Source organism: Stegostoma tigrinum, chromosome 16 (genome assembly GCF_030684315.1).
Source record: "Stegostoma tigrinum isolate sSteTig4 chromosome 16, sSteTig4.hap1, whole genome shotgun sequence".
NCBI classification, from domain to species: Eukaryota; Metazoa; Chordata; class Chondrichthyes; order Orectolobiformes; family Stegostomatidae; genus Stegostoma; species Stegostoma tigrinum.
In genome coordinates, this window is record NC_081369.1 from 9292582 (window position 1) to 9320372 (window position 27791).

General features: G+C 41.4%; 1 protein-coding gene and 1 long non-coding RNA gene across 2 annotated transcripts; both read left to right on the plus strand.

Moving 5' to 3' along the window:
* The first annotated feature begins 6273 nt into the window (after positions 1–6273).
* LOC132210670 (H-2 class II histocompatibility antigen, A-D beta chain-like) lies at positions 6274–8359 on the plus strand. Its single transcript, XM_059651832.1, has 3 exons — positions 6274–6376; positions 6543–6863; positions 7992–8359. The coding sequence occupies exons 1-3, from the start codon at positions 6322–6324 to the stop codon at positions 8357–8359; spliced, it is 744 nt and encodes a 247-aa protein (XP_059507815.1). The 5' UTR covers positions 6274–6321.
* A 1665-nt stretch (positions 8360–10024) lies between these two features.
* LOC132210613 (uncharacterized) lies at positions 10025–12848 on the plus strand. Its single transcript, XR_009446749.1, has 3 exons — positions 10025–10135; positions 11391–11434; positions 12447–12848. It is a non-coding gene; the product is annotated as an uncharacterized LOC132210613 (long non-coding RNA).
* The last annotated feature ends 14943 nt before the right edge of the window (positions 12849–27791 follow it).

Sequence of the window (27791 nt, forward strand, 5' to 3'; positions counted from 1 at the left end):
ACCACTGGACATATTGACCACATCAATATGTGGGTGAAATGTTAGCTTGACAGAATGCTGGATATTTTTTAACTTGATTGACGTAATCATCCGTAAAACCAATATCGACAATGGTCAGATGCTAATCAAGCTTGCTAGTTGCTAACCAACCAACACATTTAATGCTAAGTTTAATTTTGTTTATAGCAGGATACTGACAATATGTCTGGTGACGAATAGTAACAGCTTTGCCTCTGCATGTTTTGGTACTATATCTACACACACTGTTCAGATCCTACAAATATGCCATTTCATACTTTTCTGTCTAAATTTTCAAAATGTTTTCTTGATATTGCCGAAAATGTGAGTGCTTCAGCTTATATGATATCGATTTCCATTTTAGACAATCCATTTCCTTGTTCAAAACATTTTGACTGCTTGTGGAGAATTGGTCTGTTTTCTTATCCCAATCCCAATATTCCTCTGTGCATAGCGTATTTTAAATTTAACCATGTTTGGGTTTGGTTCGTTATATAAATTGCAGCCTCTCTAATATTCGGCGCTGAGGACAAGTCAGCACATTTCCTTTACTCAACAAGAAATTTTAGAGTAAGACAAAGTACTGACATAAAGAGGGAACGTTATTGACAAGTATCGTATTGTTAACAACAAACCTATCCTTAATAAATCTATTACAGGAAGATCAACCTCTTCTGAGGAGAAAAAAGATGAAAAATCAGAAGTCTTTTAACTTTAACACACTTTGTTCAAGTGACAGTTTAATGAAAAAAAGTAAGAAATCACAAGTTATCCCATTTACTGTTCTGATTCAGTAATTAATCTACACACACCGAAGCTGCTCGAACTGACTGTCTTCCTTGAACCACTGCAATTGGCTGATTTCTCTTTACGATGATAATGACCTCGATTTCAAGAGAATCCTCTTTAGGAACCACTTCGCAGCGATAAAAATGACTTTTGATGGTCACCAACTCTCACACATATTTGGGAAGAGTTTCAAAGAAGGCAAGTGTAATAATTGGCTATTGCATTGAACGTTTTAGGAGGCTTACACTCAAATCTGAATATGAGTTTGCTACTTTAACATATTGAGGCAGTTCTTTGCAAGTTCGATTAACGAGAGGACACCTTATGAAAACATTAAGAAAGCGTTTCTTTGGGAACTTCACGGTACAACGCGAATGCGATGTTTGACTTCGCAAGAGAATTAGGACCAGAGGAGCATAATTTCAGGGTACAGGAATGGTCATTTAAGACACACATTAGATCTTTTTTTCATCCAGAGGGCAGTGAATCTCTGGAATTCTGTGCCACAGAGCATTACTGAGGCAAACTGAAGGCTGACACAGGCAGGTATCTGGACCAAGGGCTAAAGGAACATGGCAAAAGGAGAACTCGAGGATTAACAGGCCAACAATGATCTAATTGATTGGAATGATAGAGTCAATGGGTTGAATGGCTTAATTCGGCTGTTATGATTTATAATTGATTAAGTTTTGAGCAGGAGGAATAGACAGACATGAGCATTTCATGAGAGAAAAAGCAAATACTGACATTACATGATGTAATAAAAATACACTTTAGCTATAGAAATTGGAGAAAATTACAGTCATGAAGTCCATCAAGGAAATTTTAAAGTGTCTATTGATTCTCCTTATGGAATAGGAAGAAAAGAATGTGAAGGTATTGATATGTCAATTGACATATCATTGGGTGAAATGAAGTGGCAAATGCCACTTGGATATTGCCTCTGCAGAACAGATGGCAGATAGAATATTTGCAATTTTGTATCCCCATCGAAGAGGTTTATATGAATTGTGATGCAATGAGCAAGCTTGTATCGAGTGCATGCGTCTTAGTTCCTGAAGCATGCTGGCAAAAATATCGAAATCCAAAGACCGAAAATGTCAGGGATCAACATGAAACGACCTAGACACAATAGCCGACATGATGCTGTCACCATCTCAATATGGCATAAAAACAATTAATGTACAGCAGCATTGACTGGATGAGTATGGAAGCGATGTATCTCCAAATAAAACACGAGACAAAGCATGACCAGCAGGTGGTGCTAAGTGCTTTATATCTGGCCATTTGGAACAATCTAAGAAATATCATGAAGAACAACAACTGCAAAACCTCAGTGAAGAAAGGCCAGGGGAAAGAAAATCCAGTTTAATTGAAATGAATAAAAACAAATATCATTCCGAGGAATTACTGAGACAGGATAAGGAGAAAGACAACTTTCCTAGGTAAAGTCAAACAGAATGAAACCAGAAAATAGATCATCATCTTAAAGTCGCAGTTTAATTTTAGATTACCTACAGTGTGGAAACAGGCCCTTCGGCCCAACAAGTCCACACCGCCCCTTGGAACATCCCACCCAGACTCATCCCCCTATAACTCACACACTCCTGAACACTATTAGCAGGGCGAATCCACCTAGCCTGTACATCTTTGGACTGTGGGAGGAAACCGGAGCACCCGTAGGAAGCCCACGCAGACACTAGGAGAATGTGCAAACTCCACACAGACGGTTACCCGAGGCTGGAATCGAACCCGGGTCCCTGGTGCTGTGAGGCTGCAGTGCTCACCACTGAGCTACCTTGCCGCCCCAAAACGAGATTCCTCGAAGCTCAGCCCTAACCAGGGCAGTAACTGGCTGCACCCGGAGTTGAACTCGGATCGCAGAGCTCAGAAGCCAGCGTGCTGACCACTATACCACAGCTGCCAGATTCTGTCGTACAGGCAAGCACTTTACCATCGCTGATGTGTGTGACAGTCAGGCAAATTAATACAAAGATAACAAGATAGACGTGTTGAAAATATAAATAGAAATAACTGAACATGAGTTAGAAGCCAATTCAGGGACATCTTTGCAGAGTGGCCACGTTTGGTAACTCCATATTCAAGGGTTTTCAGTCTCCTGGAAGAATAGGCAAAATTGTAAAGGAGATGAAGTAGTTTTGTTCACGAAGGCGAGTATCAGTGTACAACCTGGAGTGGATTCAGTTCAAGTGAAAATGCAAAATAGCACGGCAAAGACTTCATGGCTGGGGCTTTTCTACATGCCACTGATTTGCTTCACTATTGGGCATTTTGCGCTGTAAGTACAGTAGACTAGATTCGGAGAAGCGGTGCTTCACTTGGAAGGTGTGTCAGAGACCTTGGATATTGAGGAGGAAGGAAGTAAATGGTCAGGCATTACACCTTCTGTGCACAAGATGAAGGGTCTAGGCCTGAAACGTCAGCTTTTGTGCTCCTGAGATGCTGCTTGGCCTGCTGTGTTCATCCAGCTCCACACTTTGTTATCTGGCACGTAAGTAAGCGACTGGTTCTCGCATCCTGTTGAACGGAGTGGAAATGGCAGTTTACAGACCTTTGGGTGTGGGTTCTGGTGATCACAATGTCGTCGCCTCTACATTGCAGAGATTTTTTAATGATTGAGATTAGATTAGATTCCCTACAGTGTGGAAACAGGCCCTTTGGGCCAACAAGTCCACACTGCCGGTTGAAGCATCCCACCCAGACCCATCCCCCATAACCTGAAGCGCAGACTGAGGAATTGATTTGAAGAACATGTGCGTTTTGTCTGCAAAAATGATCTTGAACTTGCTGTTGCCGATCACTTCAATACGCGAGTGTTCGCTTGCGAGTATCTTTGAATCGGGCTTGCTGCAGAGCTCCAGCGAAGTTATTGCAAGCTGGATGAGTAACATCTCATTTTCTGTCTTGGGACACTGGAGCCCTCAGAACTCAATATAGACTTCAATCCTTTAAAAGGATAAGTACCTTCTCCCCTCTCCTTACCCCAAACTGCAAACAACATGAGCTGCTATCATAACCAACCCATTGTAAGCTACCAATGGTCCAGGTCATGAGGAAGAAGCTGATTTTGGAAGAAATGCTGACAAGAGTGTACAAAGTTATTAGAAGTTTTAGTAAAATTGAAACAAAAGAATCACAATGCTCTGTAAAATAGTCTAACGCACCTGCTTGCATTGTGCCAGGAATTTCCACATTGCTTGATTACAATGAAGATTTTTTCCTGAGCAGGATATTTTGTGATCTAGGTAGTTTAAAATCAATATTGTCAGGGGCATTGATGCACACATGTAGAGCAGATGAGCCGCGAAGCTGGCCTGCCTGGCTTACAGTTAAGGAAGCTATTGTGCAACACTAGATCGCTACCCCATGTCCTCCATTGCATCTACACAAATTAAGTGCACGTGTTTTTATGGTTGCATAATTTAGCAAATATTTCGAATTAATGATTCTCCAAAGGGAGAGTCACCCTTTATTTGGACGGAGTGCTTCGCACCACTTCTCATAAGGAAAACATGCAGGTTGCGCCCTCGAGATGCAACGTACCGCTGCATTTTGTCTTTTTTTTCTTTTTCACTATTACTTCATCAGAATTTGTTGCATTTCTCCGCTCAATTCAACGTGTTTTCTGCTCAGTTTTCAGTCTGTCACATCAAACTCAAATGACTCCATTCGAAGGCGCATGTCTGTTATAAATCCCTATGACAGTGGCTGGTAATATAATCACCATTTCTCGATGGATCCTGCCCTTCGGCATTTCAAACTATTGATAATGCTCTGCAGCTTCTCCTCTATTATCCATTACAATCAGGTTGCATTCATTGTCAGGCCGTGGAACAATATCAGAAAGTATAGTTCTGAGAGAAGTTTGTTCACCCAGACATTGTGAGCCTGTGGAATATTCTGTAACAGAAAGCAGTTGAATGTTTTCATGAAGGCGTTAGATCCCCTTTTCTGAGGGATAAAGAGGTCAAAGAGTGTGGGAAGGAAACAGGAACAGGGTATGAATTGGATCATCGGCCACGATCATATTGGATGGAAGAGCAGGCTTGCAGAGCCAAATGGCCTTAACCCTGCTCCTATCTGTACCAACCTGGGTTTCGAAAAGGCAGAACATATCTAATTTATATGATTATGACTTTACTAAAGAATGGGCAATGTTGATGAGGACAATGCGAGTGTTTTGGTATCTGTGTAATTTCTAAACATTTCAAACACTGTTACAAAATAGGGCAGATAACAGGCCCGTTATTCATGGAATCAAAGCAAAATGGTCGTAGTCGCAGCAATGTCAGATACCAGAGAGAATCGCAAGCATACAATGTCAAATTAAAGGAACACTTTCAAATGGAGTTCTGCAATTGGGAGGACCTGAGACTATCTGCGCACTGCTTGGTGAAATTGGCAATGTTCAGAGAGCAAATGATTAGTGTGATATCCAATTTCAACGGCGTTACTATAATGATAATAACAGTGTACCAAGGCAAGGATATTGTGGCGCAGAATTTGCAAGAATGATAAAAAGAATTGAAATTCTTGGCGTTTTGTGGAACGATTTAAATTCCAACTTCAAGCTGCACTCAATTGATTATTTTAGAAGTGCATTCATTGTCATTAAAAAGAAACGCGGCAATCGACGTGCGCTGCCAAAATCTGCGAAAAGCAATCAGCTAAAAATATCAGGGAGTCTCTGTTTTTATGATGATCGGAGCATAAATACTAGAAAGAACGCCAATAATTCCACAACTCTACTTTCATAAAATGAACTCAATGGATTGCTTAACATTTGTTCGACCTTGCACAAAGTTTAAAGTTGCATTGGAAATCCGGCATCCCTGCCGTTACAGCGTGCCAACGTGTCTGTCCTGGTTTTTGTGTTGCTTTACAGAACTGTATCTTCCACCCAGAAAATTTTAGCACTGAGGAAAAATTCCAACTCACTGAGAGATTACTTCCCAAAAATTTGCCTGATTCCATGGATGGAAATGAGTGGTGAAGCCCCGTCTATTGCCGTTCAAGACGAAAAAGTTGAGAATTCAAACCACGAGAGTTCTGAAGGGAATGCATAATGGCCAACTGAGCCCATTGACAGAAACTCCAAGCATCAAAGCCTCCGATTATCGAAAACGTGAAAACGATGCTACGTGATCAACATCTGTGGTCAAGACCTGGATGTCCTCATTAAAACAGTGATGGAGCCAGATCTACCTGCGTTTAGAAAGAATATGGGCATTAGCAGCGTTAGTTAACTCTGCATTTGAAAATCAAATGTCTTTTGCTCTTTTGCATTACTTGATAAACACGATTTCAGACGTGACATACACACAGAAACTGCAAAATAGCATTGACCATACGAGACTCAAATTACCGACCGCACTCACAGGATGTTAAACGTCATTGCCACGTATCTGATACAGTGAGCAAACTGGAAACCCGTCTTAGCAGTTACTAAAGCGCGTAGCTGCACAGCGTGGTTAGAACAAACCATCATTAATAATGCCAGCGAGGATGATTTTTTTCTGCCTGACACTACTCGAGTTTATTCTTGCTGGTACTTTGGTTTTTGATTCACAGAACTGCTTTAATTCATTAAAGACTTTCGATGCAGCTCCTCCTTCCATTAAATAATCTTAATTCATCTATCTTGTTAAGAACTTAACTCTCCTATCTTTATGCCGAATACGACAGTTAACTATGTTTTATTTTGTTTCTGACAGCTGCGGACCACACTTGTTTTAGGGTTACTCAAATACCTAAAAGAGCAGCTGCGAACAGACGGGAAGACATTACCTTCTACTGTACATTCTCCATTTGTCAGCAAAGTTCAAAGCCAAATGTAATTTGGTGGAAGCAGGTTGGGAATGAACGTGTTCAGATTGAAGCCAGTGGTAGACAACAATTTGGATTTGAAAATGAAGCAACAGCGTTCCTTAGCTTGCTGCGCGTTGATATCCAAGATTCTGGACATTATCACTGCACGGTGAATTACCAAGGAATCGGTCAAAGAAGCGGAACCCCGTCCCAGCTATTTGTGCGTGGTAAGTGAGAGCGACACTGTCTGAAATAATTTGAAATAACAAGATATTTCCTGATCGCTGATTTCACCAATATTCGCGGTTAAATCGTGTCCAGTTATCATTTATACAGGAACCTACCCTTGATATTTCAGTTCCGTTGAAAAAAAGTAAAATTACACGATCAATATCACCGGTAGAAAACTGAAGCTTTTATAAATATTAACAATTTACGCTGTAATTCTAAAGACAGCCTATACACTATGTGCTTTTTGCCGATATACAAAACTTCCGATGTACATAGGCAACAAGAAACCGCTTTGTCAGGCTATTCGTCCACAATTCTTAGTCCCTGGTATGTTATTGAAGTCGTGTGACTGCCCGACAATTATTTTTTCTGAGATTGAAGATTCTAGAAATTTATTCTCACATTAATTTCACGTCATAATTTGAAAATCAGCATGAACTTATTTCATGAGTGAAGGAATCGATGCAAAAGAAACACAGTTTGACAGATACAAGTAGGTTGAATCACTGACCTAGAATAAATAAAACAACGCAGAGAATCTGTAGCAATAACAAATTTGCTGGAAAAGCTCAGCAGGTCTGGCAGCATCTGTGGAGGACAAAACAGAGTTAACGTTTCGGGTCCGGCGACCCTTCCTCAGAACTTAAAGTTCAACTGATTCAATGTGTTTTGTCAATTGAAATGCCTTGTTTTTGAAATCCGACTGATACAGTGATCTTGGGGTAATCGGCAATCTGCAACTTCACCGCCGTTATGCACTTGAGCTTAAAAAAAACACCAGGGCAGACGAGCACAATTTGCTTTGTTCCTTTCTTGTGCGCAAGCTCAATTTAATTAATTTATTCAAATATGCGACATAAGCATTGCGAAGCATTTTGTAGTTTTGTTCTGCCGAGGAAGGCCAAGTATTGGATTTGATAATTCAAGTAAAAATGGATAAAAGCCGCTGCCTGGAGAGCTATTTGTTTCATTAACTGAATGCTTGTGCATAAAATTAAGTTGAGAAGAAACTGCACTTCTGAGCATTGTATTTCTAGGAAAGCATAGCGTCTGTAAATCAGCCTCAAATTTAACAATTTCTGATTTGTTCCAGTAACTTGGCTTTGTTCAATCTCTGCTTGCAGTTGCTCCAGTCCCACTGAAAATTACGCCCAAGTTTCACGAAGAAAATTCACTTGTGTCTTTGACCCTTCTGTGTGAAACAGCTGCATTTTATCCGGAGGATTTCACCCTCGCCTGGTATAAAAACGGCACGAAAACTACAGTCGGTATAAATACGAGCAAGGTGCAGAACAGTGAGGGACTGTATGAAGTATCCAGTTCTTTGGTTGATCCTCATCCTCCCTCAAGTAATCTCAAGTATACCTGTGAAATATCTCACATCTCCCTCAAGACGCCTGCTGTTGTAACCCACAGTATTTCCACATTTGGCGGATTCCAAAAAGGCGAGTTAGTTGCTGTCAGTTTTGTTACGAAATGCATCGTAGAATAGTGCAACGTGTGGGCCTAATCCGCAGTGGTTTCATGGAGATGTATTTAAATGTATTATACTAAGTTGACATCTCTGTTGTAAGAGCATCAAAACTTATTTGGTATTCTATTTCTTTGACTTTTGAAATAGTAATTATGTTCAGAATTGAGCTGATCTATCCATTTGTTTCTTCCTATCATTTTGTCCACGTTCACCTTCTTTGCCCAAGCTATGCCTACCTCTTTGTAGGTTACGTGGCACAATCCCTCTTCTGTACCTACACTGGTCCTAAACATCACTTTTTCCTCTGTTACATTGATGACTGCATTGCCATCTCCTTGTGCTCCCATGAGGAGCTCGAGCAGTTCATCCACTTCACCCACAGACTCCCACAGCTACCTGGAATACACCTCCTCCCACCCACCTTCCTGCAAAAATGCCATTCCCTCCTCCCAATTCCTTTGTCTCTGCCACATCTGCTCCGAGGATGAGGCATTCCACTCCCGTACATCTCTGATGTCCTCGTTTTTCAAGGATCGCAACTTCCCTGCTCAATGGTTGAGAATGCCCTCGACGGTGTCTCCCGCATTTCCCACAACTCATCCCTCACACATCCTCCCTGCAAAAACAACCAAAACAGAATCCCCCTCATCCTCATGTACCACCTCACCAACCTCCTGATCCAATGCATCATCTTCCGACACTTCCGCCATCTGCAATCCGACCCCACCCTTAAAGACGTTTTTCCCACCCTCATCTGCTTTTTGGAGGGACCACTCTCTCCATGAATCCCTCGTCCGCTCCACACTCCCCTCCAGCGCTACCACACCGACACTTTTCCCTGCAACCACAGGAAGTGCTACACCTGCCCCTACACCTCCCCCTTCACCCTCATCTCAGGTCCCAAGAAGACTATCCACATCAAGCAGATGTTCACCTGCACATCTGCTAATGTGGTATACTGATCCACTGTTCCTGTTGTTGCCTCATCTACATCGGGGAAACCACGCGGAGGCTTGGGGACCACTTTGCAGAACACCTATTCTCTGTTCGCACTAAACAACTGCACCTCCCAGTTGCGAATCTTTTCAACTTCCACTCCCGTTCCGCAGGTGACATGTCCATCCTGGGCCTCCTGCAGTGCCGCAACGATGCTACCTGAAGGTTGCAGGAACAGCGTCCTATATTTCACTTGGGAACCCTGCAGCCCAATGGTATCAATGTGGACTTCACAGGCTTCAAAATCTCCCTCCCCCACTGCATCCCCAAACCAGTCACTTTCTGGATTACCCCAATCCAGAAATTGAAGTGGACAGTTGAGAAAATGCTTGTGATATCATTCCTCTAAATTTAAGAAAGCATAATTAGTAAGTAAGAAAGCTCGAGAACAACAGTATTTTGATTCATGGGGAATTGACTTATCTCATATTCCTACCTTTCCGAAACAGTCCTTTGTGTTCCATAAATTGACAATCTATTCCAGAGATTGATTCAGAATTTGCCATGTTGGATCAAGAATTCACTTCGATATTTAACAGAAATAATCTTTGGCAGTTCAGCTTTTTCATTGTCCTTGAATAGCGCTGTGCAGTTGAAAGTATCATCACATTTTAAGCAAAGAACTAAAGTGACAATATTTTTAATTTAATGATCACATGCAAATAATGTCTTCTTTATCCTGCAGACAGTATCAACAATTCACTGGTCATCTGGCCTTCAGTTCGTTATGTGATTTTCTCGGCGCTTGTTGTAATTCTGTTCGTGTTTGGGACTACAAAGTACTTGAGGATATCAGAAGTAAGGTCTACTATCAAAGCTTGCTTTTCGCACAGGGCCTGGGTTCATTTGCCATTTCTGGAAAACAAGCAGGATACTTATTAGGGATAATTCGAATTGGTTTAAGACTGAAAAATGCAATCATTTTGTTCTTTTTTCCCCCGCAAACGTGGATTGCTCCAAAGCCACTTAAAAACACAAGAAGGTTCTTGGAAACATGAGTGAACCATTCAGCCCCTTTGGGCCTGTTCTGCCATTCAAAGAGATCATGGTTGATGAATGGCTTAACTCTATATCCTTGTCCCTAAACACTTTGCTTAACAAAAATAAATCGATCCCAGATTTAAAATTAAAATTAACTTCTATTTGTTGAAAAGTCTTGCAAACATGTGCATAGAAGAGCTTCCTCACATCTTTCTTGAATGATCTTGTTGCAAGTTTTAGAGTATGACCACCAGTTCTAGAATCCACAACCAGCAGAAGTAGTATATGTTACTGACAAAGTGTGAAGAGGGTCTTCGGTCCGCCTCCTCCTCTTTCCCTATTTATTTCAGAACCCTCACCCCATCCCCCTCTCTGATGAAGGGTCTAGGCCCGAGACATCAGCTTTTGTGCTCCTGAGATGCTGCTTGGCCTGCTGTGCTCATCCAGCTTCACACTTTGTTATTTGGATTCTCCAGCATCTGCAGTTCCCATTATCACTGATACTATATTACTGACACTCTCTTTTGCTGTTAATGTCGTAAAGCCTTCAATTAGATCATCTCTCAACCTTCTAAATTAGAGAGAAAATAGTCTTAGTTTGTATAATCCCTCCATGTAATTAAATCCCTAAAGTCCACAATTATCATTCTGGTAATTGTACATCATACTCCTTCCAAGGTCAATGCACCTTTCCTGTGGTATGCTGCTCAGAACCGTTCACAGCTCACCAAAATGTTTTCAAATGTAAACAATGCTCACGTGTGTTAATTTCCAAAGGCACATTTCAGTTTTCAACATGAGAAATGAAATTTATCACAATAAATATGAAGTAGGTAATTCGATGCTTCTGTCAAGTAATGATTGCTCCTTGAAAGAATGGAGGATTAATAGCAGATTCTGATGTTGCAACCGTCTGATCTCTGCGAGCAACATAATCAAATGTATTCTGCCTCAACGGAACATTCACATCCTTTCTCTAATACTTTGATTCAGAAAAATGCGCTCATTTTCTGCATGGAAACTGAGTCAATATTTTCATCACTCAATGCAATTATATTTCATTGGTTTGCAGGTAAAGAAGAATGCACAAGGCAATCAGACTGCCATGTCAATGTGGTAAGTTCATATCATCATCATGCTTGGAGTTTGAAATGTTTGGATCAATGGCAATAATGGAAGAAATATACATTAATAATGACAGAACATTTTATATCTATTTATTGAAAGACTATTCATCTGGTATGTGTGTGTTTCAGAGCCAGGTTTGAAGCGCAATTTGTACAACTTGTATTACTGATGAAGGTTGGCAAGTGGATCTTCTTTAAAAAAAAACCGTAATCATATCTTTGAGAATGTTGCAAGATTGAGTCACGTTTTAGGGTTGAGAACAAATTTACTGTCTAAACCCATTGCATCTAACACTTAACATTATGTTTCAGCATGAATATGAGGAAGTTTGAATTGTTGCATTGAACACTGAGATTAACATTGTCTTCATGCAGATATATCTATAATATGGATTCTGCAAGGGATGTCGAGTCTTGGTTAAATATGCTTAGTCCTTGATGTAGAAAATCTTCGAGACAATGAAAAGGACACTTATTGAAGTGTTGTTCTTGTCCTCACAGGAAGCCATGGCGGAGGTTTCCTGCAATAGACTTAGGCAAAAACAGGAGAACTCCTAGACATACGTTTGAAATAGAGAAAAACATGCCTATTGAGGTAGGGCGGAGTGGGAGAACACAAAATCAGGATAAAATTGTGATTCAAGATAATAAAATGTGAGGCTGGATGAACACAGCAGGCCAAGCAGCATCTCAGGAGCACAAAAGCTAATAAAATGTGAGGCTGGATGAACACAGCAGGCCAAGCAGCATCTCAGGAGCACAAAAGCTACTTGGCCTGCTGTGTTCATCCAGCCTCACATTTTATTATCTTGGATTCTCCAGCATCTGCAGTTCCCATTATCTCTAAAATTGTGATTCAGCCTGACAATGAAGGCATTTGCTTCTATGGACATTAGCCAAATGTCATTTTGAAGCCGATTTTTGTGTCCTTCTGATTAGTGCTTTGCAGAAAGTTTATAAAAAAGGCCAATTAATAACATTTCCAAATAATATCTTTACAGCTCTCCATGTTGCTATCGGCAGTAAGATGACATACAGTCCTCTAAAGTTCTCTGTTTCTGCGAAGAAGGCACAGAGATTGCTTGAGCTGCAGACTGAAAAACAAAACAAAGTAACAGAAGATATCCATGCACAAGCAAGAAATAACAAGGCTTAAATATTTCAAGGCAAAAGATTATTCTTGGACTTGGACTGATCACAATCGTTGGCACTTAGAGCTTCAGGCCTGCACAGTCTCACCTCTGTGCGAATAAAGCATTACCGCAATAAAGCAGATAGACATAGCGAGTACCTATCCTTTTAATGGCCAATTAATCCCTATTATTGGTTTTTAAGAACACCAACAACCTGCTTTGAAAGTATGTTTGAAAGACACTTTGCTTGAAGCAGAGTAAATGAGAATTGCAGGAGAATCCAAGATAACAAAGCATGAAGCTGGATGAACACAGCAGGCCCAGCAGCATCTCAGGAGCACAAAAGCTGGCATTTTGGGCCTAGACCCTTCATCAGAGAGGGGGATGGGGAGAGAGTTAGGGTTAGAGTTAAACCCTAACCCTATCGCCTGTCCCCGTCCCCCTCTCTGAAGAAGGGTCTAGGCCTGAAACGTCAGCTTTTGTGCTCCTAAGATGCTGCTGGGCCTGCTGTGTTCATCCAGCTTCACACTTTGTTATCTTGGATTCTCCAGCATCTGCAGTTCTCATTATCTCTGATCACAATTTTAACCGCACTGTGAAGCCTCTTCCAGGGATGCCTAACCTGAAGAAGTTACCTTCCTCTCTCTGGACCAACCTTAGGGAATCTCTCTCCAACTGCAACTCTCTTGTCCACCTATCTTCTCCTCTATCCATCTTCAGAAGTTGCTTGAAGCAATTGGCTGCCTCTCAGAGCTTCTTGCTTGCTCTTATTGCATTTGTCTAATCAGAATCTAGTTGCTTGCTGTCTGCATCCATGCCTTGCCTTGATTTGTACTGTGTTTGCAGAGCCACACAGCTACCTTGCAAGTGAATACTTCATAGTCAATGAGGTACGCAACCTGTAATACGCAATGTGTGACATGAGTGTCGCAGCTGCGACTTGTGTCAGCAGTTTATGCACCAAACACACATCATGTGTAGCCAACAGGCAGCCATGTCTCAAAGTCAAAGGGAAAGAGACGGGTGTGACATCCTTGGAGGTACCTATCAATTACAGTGACCCAGGAGAGTAATGAACAGCTGTCTCCCATCCCAGTCCAACCATCTGCGGAAGGTCAGGCGTTTGGCCAGGGTGGTGTTGGTCAGGGTCTGCAATCCGGGGACTGGGTTATGGTCAGTCCAGTGCCTCCATAGCACTTAGGACAGTGGGAAGTGCAAAAGACAGAAGGGAAGGCAGTGATATGAGAGGAGGACTTAATCCCCAGTCAGGATCACACTGGCATTTAGGGGTGAGAGGTGGGGAGTGAGAGACGGGTCTATGACCACTCCTGGCAAGGTCACCTCATATGGCAATGGTGTGGTGATGATCGTAATTGGCACAAGCAGACTCGAGAAGATGGGCTGCTTGTGGACCTCTGCAGGTGTAAAGCCTATGGGGTTCATGAGATGGGCAAGCAGTGAGAGAATGCAGACGTTCAGAGGCTCACAAACGTTCAAATGGAATCTAGAAGCCATTGGCCTAGATTGATCATTGACAGCTTCCATCCTAGTGGAATTTTAATGTGTGCAATGTGAAGCCAAATGGCAGAAAATTATACTTGGATGAAGTTCGTAAGTTTATTGAACTGTGAAGGAAGGGGCTGCAGGACTCACCAGTTTGAGACTTTTTAATTGGAAACTATATTACTTGCAGACCAATGAATGTTACAAGGCAGAGATTTGCAAACTCCTTGATCCTGGGCAATAGGCATGCACTGATCATACGTGTGAACTGTATGTCACTGTCTTGGATATGAATGATTAGCTTATTTATGCCAGCACCTTTGCACTCAGGTGCGAGGGTGTTAATATCGTAACATTTCACCTCGGGAGGCGACGGTATCAGCAGAACCCTGTGCTTAATTCTCAACTCTTCATTTTGTCTCAATAGTTTCCCTTTGTCTTTCTGCCCCTCCGACAGCTTGTCTGTGCTGTCCTTGGTAACATAATTGGGTGGAGCGTACCTGCTTGGCAATGGATTCCATTGACAATGACGATTTGGGTCAGGCAATCCTGAGAGCATTTATATCTGATATGAATACCATTTCCATTGTATTGTTTGTACCTTGAGTAACTCAGTAGCACTGTAACAATCATATAAATTAGAAAAATTGTTCATGGCATTTCAGTTACACATCTAAAAGGCACATATCGTTGAAACGTCAACATTGATGTTAGTCATTTTTGAATCTTACGTCCCTGCTCATAGTTTTAATGAATAGTGAACTTCAATTTCGTGAAGCATTTGCATGTCCCAAAAGGCTTGAAACCATCTGATGGTATTTAACACATCCACTCACTTGCCACTTCGTGATGTGTTGCAACAATTTCGTCATAGCAAATTTTTATTCGCAACAATTAGATCATTCTGTCTCTGATATTCTTCACTGAATTACCATATCTATGTAGGTTTGTAAGTTTCTTCTGTAGGTCTTTATGTGACCGAGTACGCTGCCTCATTCATGATTGGCAGAGTCTATGTGAACTCTCGAATAACGATAACATAATTAGCAAAAACATCTGGAAAATAAATAATTGTCAAAGCTCAGTGGCAATAAAAATACAGTTGGTTGAATGCTGTCATAAGATAATTGATGTTTCCTTACATATATTCATAACATTTTCCAACTTCTTATTTGACTCTCTGAGATCCATTCAAGCTCATTCTCATACAACTAAGATCACTAATTTTGGCCTTTATCGTACTGAATATCTTCTCCAGCGTCAAGTTTCCTCTGTACCAGCTGAACCATCATCTGTGATTTAATTCACCTGTGCTCAACGATTCCAGTACACACATAGCTGAACTCCCATATTTTATCTTCTGTAAACTGCAGCTAAACCTTTGTTTTTAATGTTTTAACAAATATGGGAGGTATGCTGCTAGATATTTTGGCTCCCAGTCAAGTGTAATATTAATTTTACAATTCCTATCATCGTTAAAAACTGCCATTTAATTGCCTCTCCTCATCTCTCTAATTGCTCTACCACTGGCAGCTATCCAAAAATAGTCTCAGCATCTAAGTTATGGAAACATCCTTACATCTCTCCACTCTTATCATTGCGTTAATCCGTAAATGCTTTTTAAAAGGTACCCATTTCAACGAGTGTTTGGCAGTGTAACCTTACACACCCTGATTTGTTCAATCAATGCTTCGTTTTGTGTTCATTTGATCTGTTTTGGGAGGCTTAAACATAGGTTTGTCTTCAGATATGCTTTCTTTCCACAGCTCTGAAAGGTCAACCGTGTGAAACCTGAATGGCTCACAAAATAAACAACCTCTTCAAAGAGAGGCACGTGTGCTTACCGCTAAACTACTGCTGACCATGTATTCTCCTTATGGGTAACAGAAGCCCATTCTTAAGGTAATTTGGTCAACCAATTGAATTTGCGACAGCACAAGTTCGCTGTAAAGTGTGGACATTTAATTTACTGACACCATTATTTTTCGATTATGAAAATTTATTCTTATTTTGTCAATATAACCTCTGGAGTTAAAGAGTCAACCATTATTAAAGTTATGAACTTTAGTGTATATCCGCACTGTAAACAGTGAAAATACAGCAAAGAAAAAACACTTGTACTCCCAACCATTACTTCTGACTAATCTACCTCAACTGTTCGAATAATCAATTTAGACACTGGTTTATTGCTTCAACAAAAGACTTCCCGATCTATTAACAACATAATAACCACAATTGAGCGAAACCGAGCAACAAAATAATCCAATCTGTCTGTTTTACTAATTCAAAACCCTTTGTTTTTCGCACCATTCATACAAAGGGCAAACAGACAAACAAGCACAGCTAAGGGACAAATACAATCTACAAGCAAAACTAGCGAGATTACTTCAGTGATTTCCGTGATGTGTTGTTCCCTGAGCATAGGTGATGTTTTCTTATTTATTTTCTGAACGCGCTGATCAAGGTCAGCTTTCAGTTTAATCAGATAAAGGCAGTAAAACTTTATACCTGAGTTCAGAGGAAGAGTCACTCGCTCCCGAATATTAAGTCTGATTTCTCTCCACAGTTGCTGCCACACCTGCCAAGCTTTTCGCCAATTTCTCCTATTGTCTCATAATTTAAACTTAGTTTTCTATCCTGCAAGCGTTCACGGACTGCTCATTTGAGGTGAGGCAGCGAAGTTTTTTAAAAAAATGTCTTCATTCTGAAACATCAACGGTAAGATTCCTTTTCGCAGAAAAATGAACAGAAGCCCAGAATCCAATTGAAACTCTGTCCATTCCTTGACTGGCTGACAGGCTTTTGCACGAGGCCCCAGACTCCATTCAATATCTAACATGTTTTGAAAACAGGGTCTTTACCAGGCCTATTGGAACCAGCAGTGATCGAGTTGATAGTCACCTTCGGCGGACTGTTTAAGCATAATGCTCCTCCCCGCTCATAAAAAAACTGCAACTCTAAAGTAAAAACAACACAAATGGTCAGCTGATCCCAAGTCTTTCTAATCTGTCGAGTGAAAGACTGTTTATCAGTTAATGAATTAGGTAAAGTAATGCAAGCTATCTTTAATTTTGGCTATTTATTGAGAAGTCTCACAGACAATCATATACTGAAGGAATTATTGTAACTTTGTTGCATACAGCAACCGAAATAACACTCCTCAAATAAGCCATTTATACCTCACAGTGTAGTTCTCCAGACATTTGCTACTGAAGAATTCTAGAGTTAAAATTTTACAGCGTTCTATTTTTCAAAGTGAATGATTGATCTCAGGTATGATTCCAATCAATGGCGTCTGGCCCTTGGTGGGTCCAGTTTCGATTCTGATATACAGTAGTTACTCAATAGACAATAGGTGCTGGAGTAGGTCATTCGACCCTTCGAGCCAGCACCACCATTCATTATGATCATGGCTGATCATCCACTATCAGTATCCTGTTCCTGCCTTATCCCCATAACCCTTGATTCCACTATCTTTAAGAGCTCTATCCATCACTTTCTTGAAAGTATCCAGAGACTTGGCCTCCACTGCCTTCTGGGGCAGAGCACTCCACATATCCACCACTCTCTGGGTGAAGAAGTTTTTCCTCAACTCTTGTTCTAAATAGCTTTCACTGAAGATGGAAAACTTAGAAACGTTTTCGACTTTAAATACCGAAAGTGTAAAGTGTGGGGAAAAAGCCAAAACGTTAGGTCTGTGATAATTTGAGAGGCAGCAGAGATTAAACAGTAAAAAGAGAGTTGGCCTTGCAAGGCCAGTCGGTCACATTAAAGTGGTATAGTTGGAAGTATAAGAACATGAGCAACTGCAGTCTTATCAGGAAAACCTGAGTGGAATATCGGGAAAATGGGTCAGTTGAAAAGATTGTGTAGAAGGGCTGTTAATGGGAGACCAATGAATATTTACTTTACAAACCAAAAGAAAGGTGTGGACGACCACAACAGCAACAACAAGCTTGCCATGTGAAAGGAAATGAATTGGGAGTGCGATTTGGAGATTATCTTTTGCTCCGTGTTTCCCATTTTTATGAGGGAACATTGCCAAGCTGCTGTGCAGCTCTGTAAGGTGGCGGCAATAGACATCAAGGCGTCATTTACTTTTGCTTTCCACTGAGTGACAGTAATGGCCACTGTGATACCTTTAAATTGGCCCGTGTTTTAATCTCTGACCTCTCCCCTCTGTTGTGTCACTTACTTGCCGCTAAACCTGTCCTCCAATCAGTCAGGGCCAACTTCAGGGGACATTGTGCCTAAAGATGCCTTCCTTCTCAGCATGCCGTATGGACCCAGAAAGTGTTCCGATGCAAATGCAAGTGAAAATCCTCAATGTATAATATCTGTTCAACATTTGTCATTTTCTTATTTCCTATGATAACATTTTAAACTGTGTGATAGCACTGCGTTATTAAATAACTTCACAGATGCCGGTACCACGTCAGCAAGTCACCCTTATTCAAAAGTGCATAATACTTGACACAGACCCGGCTCCCTGACAGCCAGCTCTCAGAGTCCACATAATATCCGACACTCCATTCTGCTCTGCTAGCTCAGAGCCAGTCGATAGAGTTAAGAAAACTTGAGACCGTTTTTTGCTCTTTTTATGGTTTCCTACATTACCAAAGAACCTAAAGGGGGTTAGCAGTACTACTTATATTTCCGCACCGCCCCCGAAATCATACGTATCTCTGCGTGTATGGACAGTGGCGCAGGGAAAAGTGAAAACATGGCGCAACAACTTTGTTACGCTGCCCATCACAAGGAAAACCCCCATTGGCTTGTGAAACGGTAACAAGGAAGTCCTAATAAGGGCAATGCATGCATCAAAATGTGAAGGGGAGAAGAGCAGAATTATATCCAAATTGTTTTAGAGGGAGAATTAAAGTAGTGTATCCCCAGCAGTGTTCATCTCTCCATAAAGGCATGGAGAGCATTGGTAGACAATATATTTCCTCTTCAATGACACCTGGGCTCAAATGGAACTGTGGGCGGGGGACAGAGAGTTCACAGAGATGACCCCACCCACAGCCTACTGCCTGGACATGTTTCCAGCCAGCCTCACCAGGCCAATGCCCCTGCTTATATCTGTCAGCCCCAGCTCCCTTATTGGAGTAGATTTAGAGCCCCAATCAGGGAAGTCATATTCAACAAGGTCCACCTGGCTGACCTCATTACAATTGTTACATTCTCCACCCCACCCCCACCAAATCCAGGGACATAGGCCTGTTCTTTGTCTTGTAGCCTCTCATGGGGCATTTTTGCACCAGGTCTGGTTCCTCCAATTTGGCCTCAGGAATGGGTAGCATGTACCAGGCCATGGCCTACCTCTTAAATCTGGAGCGTCTCAGAACAAGTTCATTCTCTTCCTCAGCTGGTGAAGGTGTGAGTCTGTGACATTCACTGTGTCCATCTGAGTGTCCAGGTTGCTTTGATGCTAGACAGAAAGGGAGAACTCACAGGCTTTGACAGCCTTTCTGGCTGTCCTGAGGTGCCAGGTATGATTTGATCCTGCCATGTTTATGAGTTTGCAGCTTTCATGTGGTCCATGTGCTTGTTTAGGACTGCTTCACCTCCGTGAACTTTGTACGTCATGGTTCCTGGCTTTAGGTTAACCATGACTTTTACCAACACAGGGCTATTCCCATGGTTCGGTACTAAACTTAGTTCCCTGAAGTAAACCTTTTCCCTCACTTAGAGGACCCTTGTGTCTGGCATTGGCATTCCTGATGTTATTTTACCGTCCCCCATGGTCCAGGAAGACCAGATTTAACCTGGGTGTGGAGTCTTCTCCCTGTTAGCAACTCTGCAGGAGCTATGCTGGTAATTGCATGAGGGGTTGTCTGAAAATCAAACAGGAACTGGGACAGCTTACTATCCTGTGAAGATGTAGGCTGTTCTGTAATCTTAACTTCAAAGTTTGAACTGCTCTTTCTGTCAGATCATGGCTGTCCTTATATGCTTAATGCCATTTGTCTTTATGAAATACGTGAGTTCCTTGCTGGTACTTGATGGCCCATTGTCAGTGACCAACACTTCTGAAGCCCATGCATTGCAGAAGATGCCTGAAACCTTTCCATCATCATCTTTGTATTTGAAAAATGAACTCAAGGCACATTCAACCACTTTGAGTGGGCATCCACAATGACTAAGAAAGTTGAGAACATGAAAGGGCCAGCAGAGTCAATGTATAACTGAGCCCACAGGTCATTCTCACGGATGTGGGGGAGCTGCTGGCAGTAATTATTATCCTTGTTGGTACTTTGGTTGCTGCCCTATCAACACAGCCATGTCTGGATCCGATCTTGCCCACCAGACATAATATCTTGTCAACAACTTCAGTTGGAATTTGCCTGATGACCCTGGTGGAGTTCCCCCAGTATCTGGCAGCAACCTTTGCTTGGGACAATCGGTCTTGCTCCTCATAATAAAATGCCATTCTCGACAGTAATAGGGGCTCGCCAGGTCTAGTTTCAATTATGCAATGACCCTTCTGTTTCCCCTATCACCACCAGCTGTTTTAGTTTTGCAGATCTGTTCACAATCTGATATTGTCAGCGGAGACCAGAAGGGTTCCTGAAAATTTACAACCAGAATGGTCTCTTCAAGTAGCAGCAACATCGGTGGTCTATCTACCAGCTGGAGGCAGCTCAAGGCGTTCACATGTGCTACTTGGCCTCTTGGACAGTGTTCCAACTTGTAATTGTATCCACTTAGCATGAGAACCCACCACTGAATTAGAGGTGATGTAATGGGCTGCTTGGCCTTGTCCTCTTTGAATAGCCCTAGAAGGGGTTAGTGGCCTGTTAGTATTACAAATTTACTTCCATAAGGATATTAGTGCACCTTTCTCACACAAAAGATGACTGTCAAATCCGTTTTCTTTATGTACGAGTATATATGCTCTACGTCAGCCAAAGTCTGGGAACCATGTGGTAGTGAGCATTCCTCTCCATTCGGCAATCTGTGAGTCAACAGCACCCTGATACAATATGTGGAGGCATTGCAAATCTGTGCAAGATGTTACTTGGGATCATAGTGTGCCAACACCTCAGATGATGATAACAGCTTCTTCCCTTTCTTGAAGGTGACATCTTGGCTGTGAGACAATTTTCTAGGCTGATCCTTTGTCAATAGTAAACGTAAGGGTCGCAGATTGAAGGTCAGATTACTTTGGAATTTTTCAACATAATTCACCAATCGCAGGGCAGCACTAATCTCCATTGTAGATGTTAAAGATGGGCCACTTTGATTGTCCTCACTTTTCTTCCCAGGTTTTGTAAGCTGGTGTTGTCAACTGCGTACCACAAATAGAACACTTGGGATATCTGAAACACACATTTAGTTCCTTTCTAAATGATACAGTCAGCTTAGAGAAATATCTAAAGACTGCGTCCAAGTTCTCTAAGTGCACCTTTTGGCCTTCTCTGTTATTAGCATGAGACAGGTGAACTGGAGTAGGCCTTGTGAAATGTTCTCCATTGTCTTCTGAAAAATAGGCTGATGACTCCCAAATTAGCAGTCTTGTATATTTGTGGGTACAAATTGCATCATATGTCTCAGAATCCTCATTTAACCAAAATAGCAGGTACGTGTGACTCATGTCCAGGCTCATGGAGGACAGCCCCCACCAAAACACACCAAATTTCCGTATATGTCTTCCATGTGAAGGATTGGGTATTGAGAAGAAATTTATCCATTGTTTAAAATCCTCACTGGTGGAATGATTCTTTCACTTTCCAGCCTCCTGATTTCTGCCTCTACTTCTGCACATAAGGCAAACAACACTAGATGGGCCTTGTGGAATCATTGAATTGTTTTCTGGTCAACATGCAAGGTGGTCTTAGCTCTTTTGATAGTCTTCGGACAGCCCTGAAAATTTAATTATGACTTCTATGAGCCAGCCATTTTCTAATCAAACAATGTTGAGCCGATCATGCTGAATCTTTCTCAACAAATTTCAACCGACCAGATTTGGGGCTGAGCGTTTTATGTCAATCACTGGTAACTTAAGCAATCAGTTCTCATAGGACAATGGAGCTGACTTGTACCCTGGATCTGTAAATTATCTTGTCAGATTGAATTTAAAGTGGAAAGATGTGAGCTTATTTACTTTTGTTGGAGAAACAGATTTTCAGAGCATCATTTGAAAAGTAAGATAAAGAAGGACAAAGAACAAAGAAAATTACAGCACAGGAACAGTCCCTTCGGCCCTCCAAGCCTGTGCCATGTGGGGGATGGTACCGATATACACTGGGGCCTGAGTTTCTTTGTCTGTAAGTACTGAAGGCTAACGTAGAGCTGCAGCAAACCATTGTGAAAGCCAACAGAATATTAGTTGTTTTTCCAAGGCAATACAGTGGGGGTGGGGCGGGGGGGTGCAGGGGGGATGGGGAAAAGTATTGCTTGAATTCTCTAGGAGTTTGTTTAAACTCAACCTGAAGTATTGTGTGTTGTTTTGGTCTCTATATGTCAGGAAACATATTATGGCCACGGAGGGAGTACAACAAAACATCACCAAATTTGTTCATGACTGTCCTGTGAAAAAAGATTGGTCAAAATGGGCTGGTATTCTCTAGGGTTTTGCAGAATAAGATCTCATTGAAGGGTACAGAATACTTAAAAGAATGGACCAGCTAGATGCAGGTAAGATATTTCCTTTGGTTGGGGAATTAAAAACCAGATGGCACTATTTTAAAATCAGAAGAATGCTTCTTGGGTCCAAGGTGTTGATCAACATCACCCAGTCATGATGCAACACCATCTGTACTCTTAGAATCAATCGCAAGATTGTCATTTAACCAGCAGACAAAGGAGGAGCCCATTGTCATACAGAATATAATGGACTAATGAAAGGAGGTGCACTGGCAGCTGAACAACCAGGAACAAGATAGATGACTACCTGCTGATTCAAACAAAGAATACACCGGTCAACTGAACAGACTAGTCAAGACTTTTGATTCAGTCATTCAGAGTGCCCTGCACACTCTCCTCCCATGTAATTCCCATGTAGGGGATTTATACTGCATTTAAAAAGATGCTCAAAGCCAACACACCTGGACGTCCCATCGTATCAGGCAAAGGCACCTTATGAGAGAAATTCTCTGGCTGTGTTGAGGGCATCTCAAAACCAACTGTACAGGCAACATCCAGCTTCAGTTGCAACCCTACAGATTTCTTACAGAAATGCAGTACCATAGATCAGAAAACCAGGAACCTTCCCCATCACAGTGGACGTTTTGTGACTCTACGCCAGCATCCCTCACAATGATGGCATTACTGCAGAAGCCTCAGTCCTCAATACAACCAACTCTCCGTTTCCAAACGCTATCCTACAACTCATCCACTTCAAGCTTGATCAGAACAGCTTCACCTTTGACAGCCAGTTCTTCAGTGAGACACACAGAACAGCCATGGGACCACATTTGCTCCCCAATGTGTGAACACTTTTATGCATATGTTCAAAAAAGACATCTTTGCTGCACAGAACTTCCAACCAACGCTATACACCAGATACATTGATGACATTTTTTGCCTTCAGCCTCATGGCAAGAAATCACTGGAAAAATTATATTGTGATGTCAATATTTTTCATCCCAACATCAGACTTTTTATGGCCGATTCTTTAGAATCAATCTCATTCTTGGAAACACACATCTCCAACAGGGATGGACATCTTGGTACAGCACTCTACTGCTAGCCTATGGTTAATCTGACAATGCTGCGCTTCTCTAGTTTCCATCCTGAATGTATTAAAACAGCCATCCCCAATGGACAGGCCCTATACATACACAGAATCTGTTCAGATATGGAGTAACAAGATGGACACCTGAAAGTGTTGAAGAATGCCCTCATGTGAACAGGATACAATACTCAACTCATCAATCACCTGTTTCAACATGCCACAGTGAAAAAATTTAATGACAGACACGAAATGCTTCCAATAGAGTGCCCATCATCTACATGTACTTGCTGGGAGCGGAGAATCTATGCAATGTTCTTTGCAGCCTTCAATGCATTGTCGATGACAATGAGCTCCTCGACTTATCTTCCCCACACCTCTACCTCTCGCTTTCAAACAACCACCAAATATTAAATGCACCATTGTTAACAGAAAACTACCCAGCCTTCGGGACAACATTGACCACAACACTATACAACACTGTCAGGGTAGTCTATGCAAGACACGTCTGACACTGGAAATGGACACAAACATTGTACACTAGGTGCACGGCAATTACTCAAGTGACTTGGCCAACATCGTATGTCTCACATGCTGCAGGCAAGGATGCCCTGAGGGATGGTAAACATTGGCAAAAGTGTGCTGACGCCATGACAATGGCTGGTTGAACATCACACAACAATTGACAGACAGGAATGTTCCCTCCCAGTGGGGGAACACTTCCCCAGTCAAGGACATTCGGCCTAAGGTCTTCAGGTAAATATCCTCCAAGGCAGGCTTCAGGGCACACAACAATGCAGTGTCACTGAGCAGAGGCTGATAGCCATGTTTCGCACCCATGAGGACAGCCTCAGCTGGGATCTTGGGTTCACATTGCAGTACAGGTGACTGCACCACATTATACAAACACAAGCAGGCATACATAGACACGCACGCACATACACACACAAAGAAACAAACTGCCCCCCACACACACAGTCTCTTCCCCCTCACACACACTCTCTCCCTCCTTCACTCTCACACACTCGGTCTCTTCCCCCTCACTCTGTCTCTCTTACACACACACACAAGCACAAGTCTATGGGGTGAATTTGTGTTTGCAGATACATTTTATTTCGTTCAAAAGCACACAATTTATACACAGTGAATATGGCGCTTTATAATTTCCTACTTTAGTCATAGCCAATTTGACTTCAAACTAAGACACAAACAGATTCTAAACGAGGCCTCATACTTAACATACAGTGTCTGACCTAAAATGTCACCTCTTTTTTGCACTGATAAAAGCATTAGTTCTATCAGGGCAGCGACTTGAAAGAAATTCAGGGATTTCCATATACATAGTAATCAATTAAAACCTTCTAACTGATTAAAGGTTTAACAGCATCTTTGCTTTGTTTAGTATATCCTCATCAATGGTGTGAAGCTTTGAACTTTTGATTATGAATCCTGTGTCTGATATTACCTCTCTCATGAACACCTGACGAAGGACTGAGGCTCCCAAACCTTCTGCTGTCAAATAAACCTGTTGGACTATAGCCTGGTGTCAGGTGATTTCTGACCTTGTCCCTTTGTTAAGACAGAGGGTGGATGATTTATTGGCCATCCACAGCCATTTTTGCTTGGGAGCAGGAAGGTATAAAAGTAGCTAGGCTTAAACTGCTTCTTCGCCTTATTCTTCACTCTGTTATGTGGGTTGGTAGCTCAGTTGGTTGGATGGCCAGTTAGTGATACAATTTGATGGCAACTTTGCAGGTTCAGTTCTCGCACTGGTTGAAGTTGTATAAGGTCCTGGCCTCTCAGCCTAACCTGAGGTGTAGTGTCCTCAGGTGAAACCAATCATTTGTCATCTCCCTGATGAGAGAGACTATGATGACTTTTTTTTAACATAAACATTAGATATTCAAGTAAGTCAAATTGAGAGCATCATTCAGGATCAGGAAGGATAATTGGCCAAGGTAATATATGTCTCTCCAATCTGTGTGGGGAATAAGAATTCTGAGGTTGCGATTTCAAATAAGGAAATTGCCTGTCCTGCAATTCCTCATGCTGCTTTTTGATGCACAAAATGCTAGAGATATTTGACTCATTTCTTGTTTTCATCGTTTGCAATGGTGACTTATTATCATAGCTATCTATACACAATGAAGACCGTATCAATACACAACTCATGATTTCAAACAGAATTTTTTGAATAGAAAGTGGGGTTTGTACAGATTGGGAATGAGTACAAGACAAAGAACATACTTTGAACCAAATCAATGGCCTAGCTTTCTTGTATGCTTTTATCCTATATTCAGCAAGATTTACTCAACAATGATGCAAAGTTTACTGACAGGCAGTTTGAAATGTTGTTGGCAAATATGCATACACTCTTCGAAATAATGTAACAACCAAAACAGAGCCACACTGCTTTAAAGAGAAAGAAAGTTATTGTTTTCTACATTGGTCAACTTTAGTTCAAAAAATTTTTGGTGAAATAGTTATGAATCCTTAAAGAAATGGAAGCATTCATATCAATTCACAGAATAAGTATTTGAATGTTAGTGGATCACTAATATTTATTGCAATTAGTTGGAGTACAACATCAGAGACATCTACTGCATTCATACAGGGCATTGGTGTGAACTACCTCAAGCATTTGGTTTCCTATCCAATGCAGAAAAAACTTGTCTGAAAGGTTCACTGGATTGATTCCAGAGATGACAGGTAATTCTATGAACTAAAATTGTGATTGTGAGTATGAAGCCCTCCTATATTCTCATGTTTCAGAGAAATGTTGTCTGCTTTCATTGAAATTTATGAAATGCTTGATAATACCAAGGTAAATTAGGAAAGGGGGCAAGACACTCAACACCTTTACCCTGTTCTGTCATTGAATAAATCATGATTGATCTAATTGCTCTGAATTCTTGCCTACCTTTCACTTTCTCCATCTCTGCTTCACTTGCCTTTTGAGTTCAGAGTTGTGAAGTGTCATGACTCTGAGGAAATATCCTCCTTGCCTCTGTTCAAATGCATGAGACATATAGGATATCATGTTGACCTTGTGCAGAAGATTGATGAGGCCACTTTTGTATCACTGTGTACAATTCTGGCCACCCTGCTACAGGAAGATATTAGTAAATTAGAGAGGGTTCAGAAAAGATTCAGCAGGATTTTGCCAGGACCGGAGGGTTTGAGTTATATGGATAGGCTGAGACTTTTATTTCTCTGGCGCATAAGATGTGAAGGGGTAGTCTGATTATTGTTTATGAAATCATGAGTGGTATTGACAAGGTGAATATCGAACAGCTTTTCCCATGGATGGTGAGTTCAAAACTAGGGGTCATATTTTTAAAGTGAGTGGAAAAAAATTTAAAGAGGGACTCGAGAGGCAACTTCTTTCACACAAAGCTTCTTTCTTATGTGGAAATAACTGCCAGAGGAAACGGTAGACGTAGGTAGAGTTACATATTTATTGCACATTTGAATATGTACATGAATAGTAAAATATATCGAGGGACATTGGCCAAACCCTAGCAAGTGAGACTGTTAGATTGGGAAATTTAATTGACATTGACGAGTTGGACTGAATGGCTTGTTTCTGTGCTGCATCACTCTTTGAATCTATGTGACCACCAGTTTTAGGATCTCACGCAACAGGCACTACATTTTGCACATGCACCTTATCAAGACTGTCAGGATCTTGTATGTTTCTATCAAGTTGCCTCCACCTATCCTAAACTCATAGTAAAAGAAGGAAGCAGTCTACCAATGAGAACTGAAATGAGAATTTTTTTTTATCCTTGATATCTTCTGCCTCTGGATGTTCAATTATTGAGTATATTCAAGATTAAAAATATAAAAAAAAGTTTGAGATCTAAGGTAGTAATTTGCTGTGGAAACAGAATGGGGGTGCATAGTTAATGTGACAGCTTAGCCATGATCTTTCTGAATGTGCATCTGGAAGGCATTGTCTTAAGAATATAAATGTGTCAAGATAGTCACAGTCAAGGAGTGACAGAGTCTACTCTTCTTAATTGTGGTACATA

Bases quoted from the DNA above. Each gene is read 5' to 3' on its own strand.
- LOC132210670 (XM_059651832.1), top strand. From the start codon at position 6,322: ATGCCAGCGAGGATGATTTTTTTCTGCCTGACACTACTCGAGTTTATT. The intron at 6,377-6,542 runs GTACTTTGGTTT...TGTTTCTGACAG, and splicing joins ACTCGAGTTTATTCTTGCTG to CTGCGGACCACACTTGTTTT. The intron at 6,864-7,991 runs GTAAGTGAGAGC...CTCTGCTTGCAG, and splicing joins GTCCCAGCTATTTGTGCGTG to TTGCTCCAGTCCCACTGAAA.